This window comes from Chaetodon trifascialis, chromosome 19 (assembly GCF_039877785.1).
Source record: "Chaetodon trifascialis isolate fChaTrf1 chromosome 19, fChaTrf1.hap1, whole genome shotgun sequence".
NCBI lineage: Eukaryota > Metazoa > Chordata > Actinopteri > Chaetodontiformes > Chaetodontidae > Chaetodon > Chaetodon trifascialis.
Window position 1 is genome coordinate 13,517,838 of NC_092074.1, and position 16,567 is coordinate 13,534,404.

General features: G+C 44.6%; 2 protein-coding genes across 3 annotated transcripts; both read left to right on the plus strand.

The window, feature by feature from the left end:
* Nucleotides 1–240: 240 nt before the first annotated feature.
* Nucleotides 241–3,280, plus strand: LOC139347463 (cathepsin B-like). Its single transcript, XM_070987099.1, has 9 exons — nt 241–363; nt 499–584; nt 926–1,040; nt 1,193–1,308; nt 1,520–1,605; nt 1,682–1,825; nt 1,920–2,036; nt 2,926–3,054; nt 3,204–3,280. Exons 1-9 carry the CDS (start codon nt 241–243, stop codon nt 3,278–3,280), a joined length of 993 nt encoding a protein of 330 aa, XP_070843200.1.
* Nucleotides 3,281–7,953: 4,673 nt separating this feature from the next.
* LOC139347462 (phospholipase ABHD3-like) lies at nt 7,954–13,726 on the plus strand. Of its 2 annotated transcripts, none has more exons than XM_070987098.1 (9): nt 7,954–8,210; nt 9,107–9,267; nt 9,345–9,527; nt 9,610–9,655; nt 10,633–10,745; nt 10,859–11,032; nt 11,104–11,152; nt 11,230–11,395; nt 12,182–13,726. In XM_070987098.1, the coding sequence occupies exons 1-9, from the start codon at nt 8,196–8,198 to the stop codon at nt 12,385–12,387; spliced, it is 1,113 nt and encodes a 370-aa protein (XP_070843199.1). In that variant the 5' UTR covers nt 7,954–8,195; the 3' UTR covers nt 12,388–13,726. The 2 variants fall into 2 exon arrangements, with proteins under 2 accessions (XP_070843199.1, XP_070843198.1); XM_070987097.1 differs by having other exon boundaries at nt 7,969–8,427.
* The last annotated feature ends 2,841 nt before the right edge of the window (nt 13,727–16,567 follow it).

Consider the following 16,567-nt stretch of genomic DNA (forward strand, 5'->3'; position numbering starts at 1 on the left):
TATATTTGTGTTGTTTGCTCAGAAGAGGAGATTTCAATGTTGCATGTGCCAACAAATATACTATATAAATAGTAATCTTTGGTCATTTGATTTGCTGACTCATCCAGATTTTACTACTATTATTCACTTACTTACCGGGAAAATATAGCTTTAATAAGATTTAATTTCTGAACTGCAGCCGTTGGATGATGTTGAAGATGATGTTTGATGTTGAAGTCTGGCTGTCATCTCTTTTGCAGGATGCGTTCACTGGCCCTTCTTTGTGTGCTTGTGACAGTCTCTGTCACCTGGGCTCGACCTCCCCTCCCGCTGCTCTCCTCAGAGATGATCAACCTCATTAATAAGGCCAACACCACCTGGACGGTGAGCCCCTTTAAATCAGCCCGTCTGTAACTGTCGGCAACTGTCTCTGCAGTGTACTGTATGTCCACCTGAGGAAACCAGACGATGATCATGAATGTTGTGATTAACCTCTGATTTTTACCACTTTTGCTCCAGGCTGGGCAGAACTTCCATGAGGTGGATATCAGCTATGTGAAGGGACTGTGTGGGACTTTACTGAATGGACCCAAGCTGCCAGTGGTGTAAGTTTAAATATAAATAAATACAAATTTGAGGTCCTTCTACTTTGTTTGTGTCTTTTCTTTACTCTCTACTCCACCACATTTCAGAGGGAAATATTGTAGTTTTTACTTGGACACGTGACATATTCAGTACATTTTCCTGATTATACTCACAAACTAACCTTTTCAGTGCTTGTACCAGACTACTTTCACAGTCTGCTATTATACACCACATATGAGGGTGTGTGAGCATGGATTTATGTGTGTGAGTGTGTGTGTGCAGTCCCTCACACGCCCAAACAGGTGACAGTCAGCAGGTTCATCTTATCTGCAGCACTCAGGGACCGTCCTCTCTTGTTCAGGTTTCACAACATTGAAGGCTTGAAGCTTCCAGACAGCTTCGACTCGCGCCAGCAGTGGCCCAACTGTCCCACAATCCAACAGATCAGAGACCAGGGGTCCTGTGGGTCCTGCTGGGTAAGACAGACCAACAAAGGACACGTTAAGGTCGATTTCAGTGGATTGTAGTAGAAACAGCAGGGTGGTTAAAAGATGCTCAATTCAGGGGAACCAAAGATAAATCATGTACACTTTAGATAACCAGTGTTATCTTTCTTGATTTCCCACAGGCCTTTGGGGCAGCTGAGGCGATATCTGACAGGCTGTGTATCCACAGCGATAGTAAAATCTCTGTGGAGATCTCAGCTGAAGACCTGCTGTCCTGCTGTAATGAGTGTGGCATTGGGTGAGTGTCTCTGCAAAGTGCCAGCAGGTTATTGCACTCATATTTAAGTTTATTGTTAGGCCGTGACCTCTAGTGGCCACAGTAATTATGACGGCAGCAAAGGAGGAAGTCAGGTGATGTAGTATAAAGAGCAAGAAAGTCTGCATATGGAGGAAGAGGGGTGAATGGGTTGAACAAACGCTGACGGTGCTTTAATTTCCTGTGGATGCAGCTGTTTTGGTGGTTCTCCCTCGGCTGCTTGGGAGTTCTGGACAAAGAAAGGGCTTGTGACAGGAGGCGCGTACGACTCCAAGACAGGTAAGCGTGAGCTGAGATGGCTTTGTACAGCCGTAGTGTTTAAAATCTGAACTGAAACCGATGGTGTGTTCGACAGGCTGCCGACCCTACAGCATCGCTCCCTGTGAGCATCACGTGAATGGAACCCGTCCTCCCTGTCAGGGCGGACAGGAGACTCCTAAGTGCGAGGAGCACTGCAGTGATGGATACTCGCCATCCTATCAGAAGGACAAACACTATGGTACAGACCTCTAAAAACAGCCGTTTCCGCCCCACTTCTCTGTCATGCCTTGTCCTGTTCCTAGCTTTGATGTTGTTGCTCTCTGTGTCCTCAGGCAGACACTCATACAGCGTCCCGTCCCAGCAGGAGCAGATCATGGCCGAGCTGTACAAGAACGGGCCTGTGGAGGCAGCTTTCTCTGTCTATACAGATTTTCTGCTGTACAAGACCGGTGAGGCTGATCTGACTTTACTGCCACTAACTACAGCTACGAAACTGTATATTATAGTGCTGTCAATCGATTAAAATATTTAATCGCGATTAATCGCAAATTAATCGCACATTTTTATCTATTCTAAATGTCCCAATAATTATCATTTTAATACTCTTATCAACATAGGCTTGCTTTGTGCAAATGTTTTTTTTATTGAAAACAATGTGTAGTGTTATATTTCACACTAACATTCTCACTTTGAGCAGTCGTTCACATTTGAATGAATCAAATCTCACACAATTTAACACTGTCAATAAACAGATGACCAAAAAAAATAAATACTTGGTTACAAAAAAGCCCCTTCTACAACCCTTTCTAAGGGATCAAAACAGGGTGATACAAGATAAAGTTACAAAGTGCACATCATTGTAAACTAGGACTCAGGCTATAGTGCAGTTAAACCATGGCTTAAACTTTCCTTTCTTAAGTTTCCTCTGAACATACAAGCAGTCAGACTATGATGCTCTTCTGTTTATTCACCAGAGGCTCATCAACGCCGCCTCTTATTTCTCTCCAGAAACAATGAACATTACCTGGCTATGGCTGCAGTAGGCTTGTCTTAATTTCTTAATCTACACTATTATTTAGTTTTTGGGAATCAAAGTTGTGTATTTAAGATGCAGAAGCCGTTTAAAAAAACTACAAGTTCACTAGGTCACAAAGAACGTTAATCGCGCGATAAAAAAATGACGCCGTTAAAATTGATTTGCGTTAACGCCTTAATAACGCGATAATTTTGACAGCACTAGTATATTATAGTCTGTATTTAAGTATTTATTCTTTAGAAAGTAGGAAGCAAATGTGTTAAAATGTGGAAAAAAGCCCACAACTTTCTTCTGTGCTCTAGGTGTGTACCAGCATGTGACAGGCAAGATGCTGGGCGGTCATGCCATCAAGATCCTCGGCTGGGGGGAGGATGATGGGACGCCCTACTGGCTGGCTGCAAACTCCTGGAACAGTGACTGGGGAGATAAAGGTACGGCAAAACTAGGGGTTTGGGATCTTTTCTGTTCAAGTATTCTTTCAAGTGCAGAACAGACCAGCGTCTCATAATCTGTAAGTGTTGTGAGTGATATGGTAAAGAAGTGTCAGACACACGTCACGTTTTGTATCTTCTCATTTCAGGTTTCTTCAAGATCAAGCGTGGAAATGATGAGTGTGGTATTGAGTCAGAGGTGGTTACAGGAATCCCTTTCAACTAGATGAAATGAGTCTTGGCTGCAAACAGTCATGAGAGAAAGTCAAACAAGAATGATGTTTAAAATAGAGATTTTATGGAATCAACATGGAATAAATTACGCAATATGGTGAAACAATAACTTTGTGCTCGCTTTGTTCTAAATAAATCATTATGTTGATCTCCAGGTGTAGTTTTTTTTCCCCCAGTAAACTGGGCAGAGCTGTTGCAGCTTCACCAAACTCTTTTTTTGGAGTTAATAGAGATAGTTAAAAAAAAAAAAAAAAAAAAAAAAGGAAAAAGAATGTTGGTGTCAATAAAGATATTTAAAAAAAAACAAAAAGGAAAAAGTGCCAGTGTCAGTAAAGACATTTAAAACAAAACAAAAAAGTGCCTTTGAGGATCAAAGCCAATAGAAAGGAGTCAGTGGTTTTGATGTAGGATTCTATAAAAGTGATCTCTGGCTGTTCTCCAGTCAGAGCATCTTTGAACTTGACCGAGGAGCATTGGCATTATTGTTGGAGTACACAGTCACATAGTTTCAGAGAGCATCTAGGCTAGTACAGTCTACCACAGGCGAATACAGTTTACCACAGGCGAGCACAGTTTACCACAGGCGAGTACAGTCTACCACAGGCGAATACAGTTTACCACAGGCGAGCACAGTTTACCACAGGCGAGCACAGTTTACCACAGGCGAGTGCAGTCTACCACAGGCGAGTGCAGTCTACCACAGGCGAATACAGTTTACCACAGGCGAGCACAGTTTACCACAGGCGAGTGCAGTCTACCACAGGCGAGTGCAGTCTACCACAGGCGAGTGCAGTCTACCACAGGCGAGTGCAGTCTACCACAGGCGAATCACAGATGAGCGCAGCCTCCAGCAGACAGTCCATCACTGACAGTCCAATGGACCAGACAATCTTCCCGATGATCATGGATCACCTTGAAGCCACCTCAGAAGAGCAACATCTGCAAGACCATGTTGTCATTGAGCATGACATGACGACACAGGAGTTGGTTCAATATAGCAGGGTGATGTCTGAGTGGAACGAAGAGAGAGAGAAGCTTTGCCACAGCGTGCAGCAGCTGCAACAGGGAACCCACAGACTGCAGGAGCACCTGAAGCTCAAGAAGAGGGAGTTCCCAGATAAATGCAAGAGGACCAAAGAGATATCCTCCCTCAAGACAAACGTCCAGTTCCACACAGGAAAGGTGGAGATCATCCCAGACCACAGCAACAAGACACTCAAGTTGAGAGTCGAGGAAATCAACCTCGTCCAGGAGGAGAAGGACAGACTGCTTCTCAGGCTCACAGAGACACCAGCCATCCTGTCCCACAACAGAAATGAATTTATTGAGCACAAAGCATGTGGGACGAGAGAGAAGGAGCTGGAATTCCTGTTGACGCTGGAGAAGCAGAGGAGTGCCATGCTGCAGATGACGCTGAACAAGGTGGTGCACCAGCTTTGCCTGAGAAACAAGGAGGTCCACCGCCTCAGGGAGAAGGACCGTCTGTCTCTCGATCTGCAGTGGAAGCTAATTGAAGAGCTGGCAGAGAAAGTGCAGAGCTGGGAGATGAGAGAAAAGGAGCTGGAAAAAGAAAGGAAACTTCTGGAGGAGCTCTGCCTGCAGCCAAGCCCTGAACTCTATCTTGGGGTCAATGAGACCTCCGACGAGCTGCCAGGAGCCGAGGCTGAAATTCTCCACAGTGAAAGCGAGCAGACCGAACACCAGCTTTGCCTGAGAGACAAGGAGGTCCACCGCCTCAGGGAGAAGGACCGTCTGTCTCTCGATCAGCAGCGGAAGGTCATTGAAGAGCTGGCAGAGAAAGTGCAGAGCTGGGAGATGAGAGAAAAGGAGCTGGAAAAAGAAAGGAAACTTCTGGAGGAGCTCTGCCTGCAGCCAAACCCTGAACTCTATCTTGGGGTCAATGAGACCTCCGACGAGCTGCCAGGAGCCGAGGCTGAAATTCTCCACAGTGAAAGCGAGCAGACCGAACACCAGCCTTGCCTGAGAGACAAGGAGGTCCACCGCCTCAGGGAGAAGGACCGTCTGTCTCTCGATCTGCAGTGGAAGCTCATTGAAGAGCTGGCAGAGAAAGTGCTGAGCTGGGAGATGAGAGAAAAGGCGCTGGAAAAAGAAAGGAAACTTCTGGAGGAGCTCTGCCTGCAGCCAAACCCTGAACTCTATCTTGGGGTCAAGGAGGACAGCAAGAAGGGTTGCTTCAGCTTTCTCTTCAAGACTAGAAAGACAAAGGCGGAGAGGGAAGAGAAGATGAAGCTGAAGGAGGAGAGGAAGAAGGAAAAGGAGGAGAAGAAAAGAGAAAAGAAGGAGAAGAAGGAGAAGGCAAAGGAGGAGAAGAAGAAGGCAAAGGAGGAGAAGAAGAAGGCAAAGGAGGAGAAGAAGAAGGCAAGGGAAGGGAAGGGTCTGCTGGAGTTTCTTCTCTCAACAATAATCATGGGAATTTAACTTTTTACATCAGTTACCTTCCTGTCTCTTCACGGTGTAATGATGTAAACTGTCCACCAAAAACCTGGTGCAAATATACATATAAATCAAACATGTTCCATGAAGGGCTGCACGGTGGCGCAGCAGGTAGTGCGCGTGCCTCACAGCAACAGCCTTTCTGTGTGAAGTTTGCATGTTCTTCCCGTGCATGCGTGGGTTCTCTCTGGGTGCTCCGGCTTCCTCCCACAGACCAAAAACATGCTCATTAGGTTAATTGGTGACTCTAAAATTGCCCCTAGGTGTGAGTGTGAATGTGACTGGTTGTGTGTTTGTGCCCTGCGATCGACTGGCGGGTGTACCCCGCCTCTCGCCCGTTGACAGCTGGGATAGGCTCCAGCACCCCCCGCAACCCTGAAAGGGATACGCGGTATAGAAAATGGATGGATGGATGGATGGATGGATGGATGGATGTCCCTGAAACTTGAAAAGCCTTTCAAAGCCCTTCAATTATTCAAATATTCACACTTAGCTGTAGATGGTAGACTGTCCCTATCGTCCTGATAGTCCCACAGTCCCACATTAAGGTTATAAAAATAAAAATAAAAAGAGGACAACTATAAACGATTCACTTCAGTCAATGCTGAGGGATATTTTGAGACGAGGACTCCCAGAGTGTAGGGGGTGTAGTTGGCCCGCACAAGAGGCGCTCCCCGTCCTCCTCCACCACCTGCAGGCAGGAAACAGGTGCCTTTGTGCAATAACTCACATGCATCAGTATTCAGATCATCTACATCAGTAAAAGTACTAACACACACACACTGTGAAAATACTCCAATACAAGTAAAGGTTCTGCATTCAAAACCTTTCTGCAGCAAAGTACTATACTACAGCTAAATGTACTTTTAAGTACTTAAAGAAAATTCCTTAAAGTACTTTTTTTGTGAACAACTTTTTTTATTAGTTCATGTTGACAGACAAAAAAAAAAGGTGTACACATATGGATACATGTATCAGTAACAATAACACTGATTTTGTTCAATATAATAATTAAACTTAAATGAATTCATATTGTATAATGTGCACAGAGGTACCTAGCATACAAACCATATGCAAACATGTCTATCCATATATACCCCAACTTAAATTCATATGCACATAGCTGCACCTGTACCTGAGTACATAAACAACATAAACAATTAGATCCACATGCTTATACACATTACATGATCATATGTCACATGTGCGTATGTGCACATACACGCATGCATGGGCACATGCACATCCAAATAACGACAAATTGTGATAGTTTACCCCTCCCCTCTTCCGGCAAGTGCCTTCACAGTTAGAAGAGCTTCTGACCAGGACCTTATGGTCTTCCCCTCAGCGCCATGAGACCGTGCAACAGAAAGCTCTAAAGTCAAAATATCTAACAACAGGTACCACCAATGGTTTAAAGACAGTGTGTCTTAAAGTACTTGAGGGAAACTTTTTCCTGGAAAATCAAACTTCCTGCTGAACATCAGCTGCCAACCTTTCCATTGAGTGTGTTCATGGCGTTGATGGCGTCGTCTCTCTGAGTGAAATGGACGAAGGCGCAGTCTCTGAGGTTCTCACACTGCACCTGTAACACAAGAAACTCTTCAGTAAAGTCAAGTTCTGTTCAGTTTGCGGTGAAGAGCAAACAACCAGCAAACATCATGTATTCTGACATACTGATAAACCACAGAAACAGGTTGACTTACATGGTTTTCTTATGTTATAATTATGCAAATTATGTATGTTATGTTGTGAGCACTGATCAGCGATTAGCATTCTTAAATTAAAAAACTACAGCGAGCAGCTGTTTGAGGAAACTAATGAAGCTTTTAAACATGAAACTTTATGTTTGTGGGGAGTTTTTAAAGAAGTCTTTAAAGTCCCCAAAGAGCCGCAGACAGACAACTTCTAGAATTACACCAGAATTATCATTTATGATGTTTGTTGAAATCAAATATGCAGCTGCTCTGACAGGAGAAAGACAGACAGACAGACAGACAGACAGACAGACAGACAGACAGACACACACACACACACACACACACACACACACACACACACACACACACACACACACACACACACACACACACACACACACACACGTTGACAACTGCAGTAATATATACATGAACCAGAAGGTGGCGGTAATGCGCATGATAAGATTGTGACCAACTAGCCTGCAGTTGAAATGAGAGAAGACATGTTTGTAGTCTGTGACCATGTGACGGTCTGACGCGGCCATGGCCTTGGTGAAGGCGAACTACGACACGAGACGGACCTTGGCATTGGCCAATACTCTTCTATCATACGATTCCCGCCTGTGATCTGAGAAGCAGGAAGCGACCTCGCAGTTCCCCGCAGTTCTTCGCCGTGGATCTCGGCGGCTCCCTCACATCCTCGTCAGGGCTGATGAGAGTAGAGGAGGGGACTGAAAACATCTTTAACGTTAGATGCTGGTGATAAAGGCAGGTTGTCCGTCCGTCAGGTGTCTGTCCCGTGTGTCGGTTAACTCACCGTCAGCTAGCCGGTTAGCTCTCTGCTGTAGCTCGGTAGATGAGAACCATGTCTTTGGCATGTTTGGAGCTGTGGAGAACATACTGGGAGTGTGTTTCCGGAGCTAACACCGTGTTCATCTGCTCCGTCACCGCCGCTCTGTACTACCTGTGGGGCCGCCGGTGTCAGGTCAGTCTCTGCGGTCCAGGCTAGCGGTAATGGTGACGAGACGCCAGGCTTCTTCTTCTTCTTCTGTGTTCTATGTCATTTTTCCTATTTTCTACTCGCTTTTTATTCATTTTTCGTTTCTTAATGAAATAATCTAGGATTTTGTCTTAATCTACACTATTATATTTAGTTTTTGGTAATCAAAGTTGTGTATTTCAGATGCAGAAGCCGTTTACACTCGTATTTTAGCATTTATATACGACATATGAACAATTCATGGGTGGTTATAACGTAGTATGATGCAGTCATGAAGAGATTTACGGGCATTTGTAAATGAGCTCTTGACATCACTTAACGTAGTTGTATTTATTATGACATGTTTTTGTCAGTTTTGAATTAACTGTTTCAATGTGTTTAACTTACACAGGTTTTAATTGTTGACAAAAAAAACTGTGAAAAATGCCTTAGGATAACTTGTTTAGTCCAACCAGCAGTCCCAGAAATGTTTGACACTGTAACTTGATGTTTTTTTCATTACATTTATGTTTGCTGCAGCACACACACGCCCTCTCTTTGAAGCTCCATTCCTCTCATACTCGTACCTCCTCTGAACCCACCTGTCTTGCTTTGTGTGTATTCTCACCTGTCGCAGGTGCTTCCGTACTTTCAGACATCATCACTTTGTCTCTTTTCCTCCCAGACGCCAGCCCTGGTTTCTAGCAAGGCTTTCAGTGCCTTCCTCCACACGCACTGTCCGGTGGTGTCTGAGTGCTTCAGTCCCACTCTGTGGTGCTGGGGGGGCCGGCTCCAAACGCTGGTCTGCGCCCTCCTCAAGACCAGACCCCCCGTCGCTTATCGCAAGTACGACTAACCTCATGCATGAGTTCCCCTTGTTCTGTTGACACAGACATCTTACTACTGTATCTGTATTTCTTCAGTGAGCTGATCCGCATGGTTGATGGCGGTCAGATCTCTCTGGACTGGGTGGACAATGAGGCCAGCATGGCTTACCCAGAATCCTCTACCCGCCCCACCGTACTGATCCTCCCAGGCCTGACAGGGAACAGCCAGCGGTCCTACGTGCTGCATGCCATCTGCCAGGCCACCCGCCACGGATACAGGTCAGTTGCGCTCCTCGCCTGTCTCCTGTCCACCGTCCTGTAGCAGCTGTAGCTGTTTTCACTGAGCTGGTTTCTTTCCCAGATGTGTGGTCTTCAACAACAGAGGCACCGCAGGGGAAGAGCTGTTGGTAAGTACACTGACTACATTTCTGAGTTTATCTGGAGCGAGTTATAATAAGTGCATTCAGACATGTGGTAACGATCCAAGAATAGCCAGAATCATGCAAGTTCATCACAGGGATCCTGGTATGGTCACATTTGAGTCTGACGTTTCCCGTTCCCTCTGTCACTGCAGCACACTGTGAAGTCTCTTCACATGGGTGATTATAGCAGTGTTACAACCAGCATGATTATTGTCCTAATGCCCCAAGATTTTGACATGAGGAAATACAAATGAATTGTCAGTGCATATTTTTCCACTTCTTGCTGGGTTACATTGTCATGGGCAGTGATGTTATAAGCCTGTTAATTTACACAATCAAACAGTGGGCCTGCACCTGGCAGCTGTAGCTGTGTAGCTTTTAGCCTGGATTACGTATTAAATTCTTCATATTTGCTCTTCATTTGTCAAATATTCCGCTCTGCTGCCAGTCCTCGTTTGTGATTGGTCACATGGGGTGACTTACCCACTTTATAACCACCGTCGTGTGACCGCCTAGCGTGATTGCAGTCGTTAAGCTTAGCGTAGCCAGATAAGGGAAAGATATCCTGGATGTGAATTTAGAAAAGCCCACTTGGTGTTTTTAAAGATGTCTTCTCATTTCATATATTCTTATCAATTTGGGACAGAAACAGAACACTTTGAAAGGCTTACTGAGAACTAATCTATCCTCACAGCACTGAGCAGTCTTCCCAAAAATCTGCTACTTACAGTAAGAAAAACTCAAAATTCTATTCAGTAACATGTATTTTTGTCACAGTGTGCAAGTTAATAAAGTTCTGAAAGGCACTGATACTTTGGGAAGTCTGCTACTGCTTCTATTTCCAAAAAAGATGAAAAGATATCGTTGGTAATAAGAGAAATACAGAGTAACACCAGTTGTAGCAGCTCAAACAGGAAGTCAGTGCATGTGACGCTCCTGCTCTGTCCTTCCGCTCGCCTCAGACGCCTGTCACCTACTGCGCAGCCAGCACCTCAGATCTCGAGCACGTGGTGCAACATGTCAAAGGACTTTACCCACACGCCCCCGTGCTTGGTGCTGGTGTGTCATTAGGAGGGTGAGTTGGTGGGCTGCCTTCATTCCTCTGAGAAAATATGATCAAAAAGTCTTTTCATGCTCAGATTTATTCTCTCGCATCCATCACTGTGTTTTCTCTTCCACCCTGTGCAGCATGATATTGTTAAACTATCTGGCCCATAAGGGCGCATCGTCAGGCATGGTGGCGGGTTTTACCATCTCTGTCCCCTGGGATGCGCTGAAGTCGTCCGTCTCGATGGAAGAACCGCTCAACTGGCTGCTCTTCAACACTTACCTCACGAGGGGCCTGTGTCGTGCTGTCGCCAGGTCAGCAAACTTTCATACATCCCTGAATTTAGTTTGCGGACTCAGTTTTGAAAGAAATCTGTTTCTCACAGGCACAGGAAGGTTCTGGAGAAAGTGGTGGACATTGACTATGTCTTGAAGGTATGGCCTGTTCTTTACCTCCACTTTTCTGTCCTAGTTCCTCTTCATTCTCACTTCATCTCATCCCTCTCCTCTAGGCACGGACAGTCCGCGAGTTTGACGAACGCTTCACCGCTTTGCTGTTTGGTTATAAATCTTGTACGGACTATTACAAGGACGCCAGCCCGGGCAAAAAACTCCCCAAGACAGCAGTACCCATCTTGTGTCTCAACGCTGCAGACGACCCTTTCTCCCCCCAAAATGGTAAACGGACATCAGGAGAAGATGGACATCGTGATAGACTTTGGCCGTTTCTCAATATGTGTTCTTCTCTGTACTTGTGTTCTTGTGTACTTGAGAAACGTCATCAGTCTCAGTCCAAGTACTGTTCCAATTCTAAAGTCGGCATCCTGCCAAGTACAGTCAAATACCCGGATGTGTTCTTGCAGCTCCCATTTTATCGAGGATGCATTGGATGGTGACTTGAGGCAGCCACGTATCCGTAGCAACGATGTCGGAGGAGAGGACTCACAACTGTAAATTACAAGTTTGGAAATACTGCTGTTTCAGTAGTACGGAATGTGGTTTTAAGATTATTTTATGTGAGAAAGTGGATGTTAAAACTTAAAATCTGTGGTCAATTCATCACGATAGCGCGTAGTTTAAAAACTGCTCCCAAGTTTTCCGAGATGTGTCCTGCTAACGGACGAGCTGAGATGGTGACATCATCAAGTACGCTGCCGTCCCAATTGCACAATGACGGTCCTGCGTCCTCCCGTCCTGGAGAGACTGTACTCCCAGGTCGAACTTGCTAAGTCTGAACTGCCAAGTTCGCAAGTCCAAACTTGGCGTACTTGGTATTGAGAAACGGCTTTTGTCTTTTTTTTCCACATATTTCCAGACTTTGTTTGCTTTTTAATTTGGGTCTGATTTGCACTTTATTACACCATTTTTTTTGTTTTCCCAGAGAAAATCTAGTAATTCTGTCCTCTCTCTAATATTTTAGCTCGCTAAATCTGACTCCCTTTTCAATGTGTTCCCTCCCACCAGCCTTCCCGTTGACCATAATCCAGAGCCTGCCAAATGTCGCTCTGTTGTTGACGGCCCACGGCGGACACATCGCCTTCCTGCAGGGCTTGTTTCCCCGCGGCGAGAGCTACATGGAGCGCCTCTTCAGTCAGTTTGTCCGAGCCGTCTTTGAACACCCGAGGGAGATCAAGAAAGCCTGTGGCATCGAGGAGGAGGAGACGAGCTGATCGTCACTCACTCGTTCGCCGTCTGAACCTGAATATCACAAGGACTGCTCGCTACGATGAACACGAGGACACTGGCCACAACATCATAGCAACAATTCAAAAAAATGCATTGCTCAGCTTTGCATATCTCACCACTGAAATGTTGGGTTTGCACCAGAAATGATCAAGTTCATCGTGCAATCACGTGACCTCACTGTAGCTAAGATAATCTACCTCCTCGCCGTCTCAGGTTCTATCTATCAAATTTTAAAAGGTCAGTTTTCAAATATTCCGGAAATCTTACAGCCAAGCTAATGCCTAATATTGTATCAACACACACAAACGCAACAAAAGACATGTGTGTTATGGATTCTTTTGCTATTTTTCAACACAATGTAAATTGCTTGATCGCATTGTTTCTCCCACACGCCTTCCTATCTCCTCGTGCAGCACTGTAATGTATTTGAACACAAAATGAGTGTTTGGGTTTTAGACTTTATCTAAAAATGTTCTTTAAACAGAAAGTGAATGTGAAAGCGTGAGTGTGAACATCATCGTATTGGTGTTGTTTTGCCTCACTTTGGTTTCGCAAGACTTGTTCTCCTTGAAGTGTGTAACATGCCTTAAAGGATTACGTTTCGGCCCTGCGTGCATACCACGCAGACAGTTTCTCAGCGCACACCGGACTGAGGTAATCCTGCAAACAGCTGAGTCGTTAGAGCTGTCAATCTCAACCGGAAAAACATGCCATGAAGAAGAGAGACTTTTACAGTCGAAGGCTGAAAACAAAAAATCTGTTCAAGGTGTTGTATGCGTGGTTGCAGTGTAAATGATGCTGCACACTACAGGTTAATGAGCTGCCAGCCAGTAGATCTCAATGTGTTACCTGAAGTATTTGCACCTGTAATTTAAAAGCGAGTGGTGCTGATCTGATATGTGTTGTGATCTTTGTTTGACACACACCGTCTGTCACGTCTGCTGTGTGTCCACTTTCAGTCCATGTGGTCATTATGTGGTGTGTTGGTCTTGAATTTAAGATGTGCAGTCTTTGTACAAGGGCAAGGTATGCGTGTGTGTGTCTGCACTGAATGTCTTCAAATCTGAAGGTTTTTTACGATGTGTATTACTAATCATTTTTATTCTTAATTTCTGATTTCTGTCATTAATCAGATGCTACAGTTGCTTAATTTGACTCAAACACAAATGTATTATTATTATTATATTTTCATCATCTTAAATGGAAACTTTTTTTTTCCAGCTTCACTTTGTATGAGCTGTAACCACTTTGCAAGTGTGGGCATTATGAGCTATTTGGTTTATTAGTTACACTTGAATTAAAGAGAACATTTTCTTATCAGTTGATGATTTTACATGTTGAATAAGATTAACAGGTTAATCCAGCCTGGCTTTGTTTTAATGAATTCATATCACCATGTTGGTGCCAATGGAAATTTGTCGTAACATGCGCTGCCTGTCACCGAGCCCCCCCCCCCCGGCTCCACAGCTGAAATCTGAGTCCCTTTATCTCTCAGTGGTGGGGTCATTAATGTCGCTGATTAACCAGACAGAGTATCAATAATTAACCGTGAACAATAAAGACCCACACCCTCTGTCACAATGCTAACCCTTCAGCCTCATTTAGATGCAAGCAGTGACTCTGCAGCCTGGAAAACATCCAGCGGCATGTGGAAAAATAGAAGCCCGATGGAGGAGATGCGTTCAGGCTCCGGCAGATGTGATCCCGAGTCGTCCTGTTTGGCCTTGGCTTTGATAATTTCCCTCAGCTCCAGCTGTCAGTGATGGGAGTGGGACTCTCAGAGGAGAAGCATTCAGCATGATCATGTCATAAAGAGACTGAGCTGGATATTTTTCTTCAGCTTACAAAAATATCAGGGTAGAAGAAGGTGGAGGAAGGCGTTTGAGAGAATATATGAAGCTCGTCTTTGCTGCTTGTATGCTTCTCACAGAATCTTCATGTCACTTCCCCTTTCTGTCATCTTTTACAGTGGCTTTCTGATTGTTTACTTATGCCTCCAGTTTCAGTTTCTCTGATATACACCAGCAGGACATAATAAATCACTGCTAAATATCACAGAAATCAAAGATCAGCATTGCAGATACGCCTTTAAGTAAAAACAACAAGTTCATTTTGAAAGACAACAAATAAAAAGTGAAATCCAACAAAAAATAGTTTCTTAGACCCCAACTCTTCAGTCCATCCTCCTCCTCTTCCTCTTTCTGTGTTCCTCTACCTGGTGTGATGGGAGGAGCCTCAGGTTATCGTTAATGATTCAACGCCAGGGCTGCAGAGATTGACAGATAGAGAAAGAGGAGGAAAGATTGAGAGTGAGAGATAGCCGGAGAGAAGTGAAAACAGTGAAAGCTGCAGAGCAGACATGGCAGTGTAAGCCGAGAAAGTGGGCAGCGGTGGAGGAAGTAATGCCAGAGAGGTTGCAGACTGCATGTTTGTATCTGCTCAGGTGTGTCCAGTCTGGGGGTCAAGCAGAAATCGAAGACACAGTGAATACTTCTCTACAACTGAAAGTGGATCCTGTAAGCAGTTATTATTTGGCTCCTATGATCCATGCTGCCTTTATAAGGTGGACAGACAGTCATCTTCTCTCCTGATCCACACACAGCTTGCAGGTGAGTGTGACTCTGGTTTACATGTTATACTGTGTTTGAGAGCTGGGCAGGTACATAGACAGGTGTGTTCACGTGGCTCAATGTGTTTAAAGTACAGATTCTGCATTTTACAGGGACATAAACAGCGAAATACAGCTTTTTCATGCTTTCCCTCTTTGAGGTATTGCAGTTATTTTGTGTTAAATAAAAAGATGAGGGTGCCTAAAAAAACAGTGAAAGAGCGCACCTTAACACACCGTCTCACCAGACACATGCTCTCTCCAGGTTTCTATTACAGAGAAGCTTATGAGAATTCAGCTGTAGTTACACTTGGCCATGAATTAGTAATGAGGCAGTATGGAGTGTACAGTATGATGCCTGTATCAGTGTTATGGTGATCAGTCCAGCTCTCGTGTTCCTGCTGTGCAGCAGACAGAAATATCCTCCCCTCTTTTTTTGGTTTTCCACAGCTAATTTTTCATTTCCCGTTCTCTTGTCGGGTCATTTACTGACAGCGTAAGAGTTGTGACTTTTTACTCTTCATCCAATATGGCTGCAAATATACCTGAAAAATCTCTGTCTTTTGTAGCCTTTGCATCACATGAAAAGAATAAAACAGCCCATAAACAGCCAGAAGCGTGCAGCTACTTATAGGACCGCGGTTTGAACTCTGACTGCCCTCCGGCTGAAAGCGCAGAGTTAAACTAACAATGATTTTCCCTCATTAAATGTTGACCAGCAGGCATTAAAGGTTATCATCCCAATCTGCTCTACAACAAGTAGAGCTGCAAGTTCCTAGAAAGCTTGTGCTCGTTCACAGCTGTGTGTGTGTGTGTGTGTGTGTGTGTGTGTGTGTGTGTGTGTGTGTGTGTGTGTGTGTATGTATGTGTGTGTGTGTGTGTGTGTGTGTGTGTGTGTGTGTGTGTGTGTGTGTGTGTGTGTGAGAGACAGGTTAATAAAACACCCTGAGGCAAATTTGATGCTATGCTGCAACATGTCGTTAAATCATGTCGTTAAATTATTGTTCCCTGTAAAATTCTAAAGACCATCCAGCTTCGCCCTTCCTGCACCACAGGCCTATTAACTCTGCAGGTGCATTGTGTTATGTGCTGGACTGAATTATCAAATTGTTGCCTTTGATATTGAGTCATTGCCTTTGATATTGAGTCATTTGTGTGATGGAAAATCTCACTTCCAGTGAAGTTGTCTGTTTTTCGAGGTCCCAGTGTTCTTGTCCAGTATTACTTTCTGTCCATTTTTTCTTCCCCTGCCACAGTCTGTTGGTCTGTTGCTCAGTGACTTTATGATTCGCTTGAACATCACGTCTAATCTCAGAGCTGTCCAATGTTCAGGGTGAGGCCGCGGTGACTGGGGTCACGTGATGAGCGAGCGTTGGCAAACAGCTTGTCCAGCTCAGCCTTTCCTGGAGCGGATGTGTGCGTTCAGGATATCAGTCGGGTGATCAGTTACCTTGTGTTTGTAATGATTGTAATGTTTGGCCTGTCAATAGAGATATAAACATCTTTCAATAAAGAGCAAAATGAAAATGACAGAAGAGGGCTTTTGTAAACAGTTC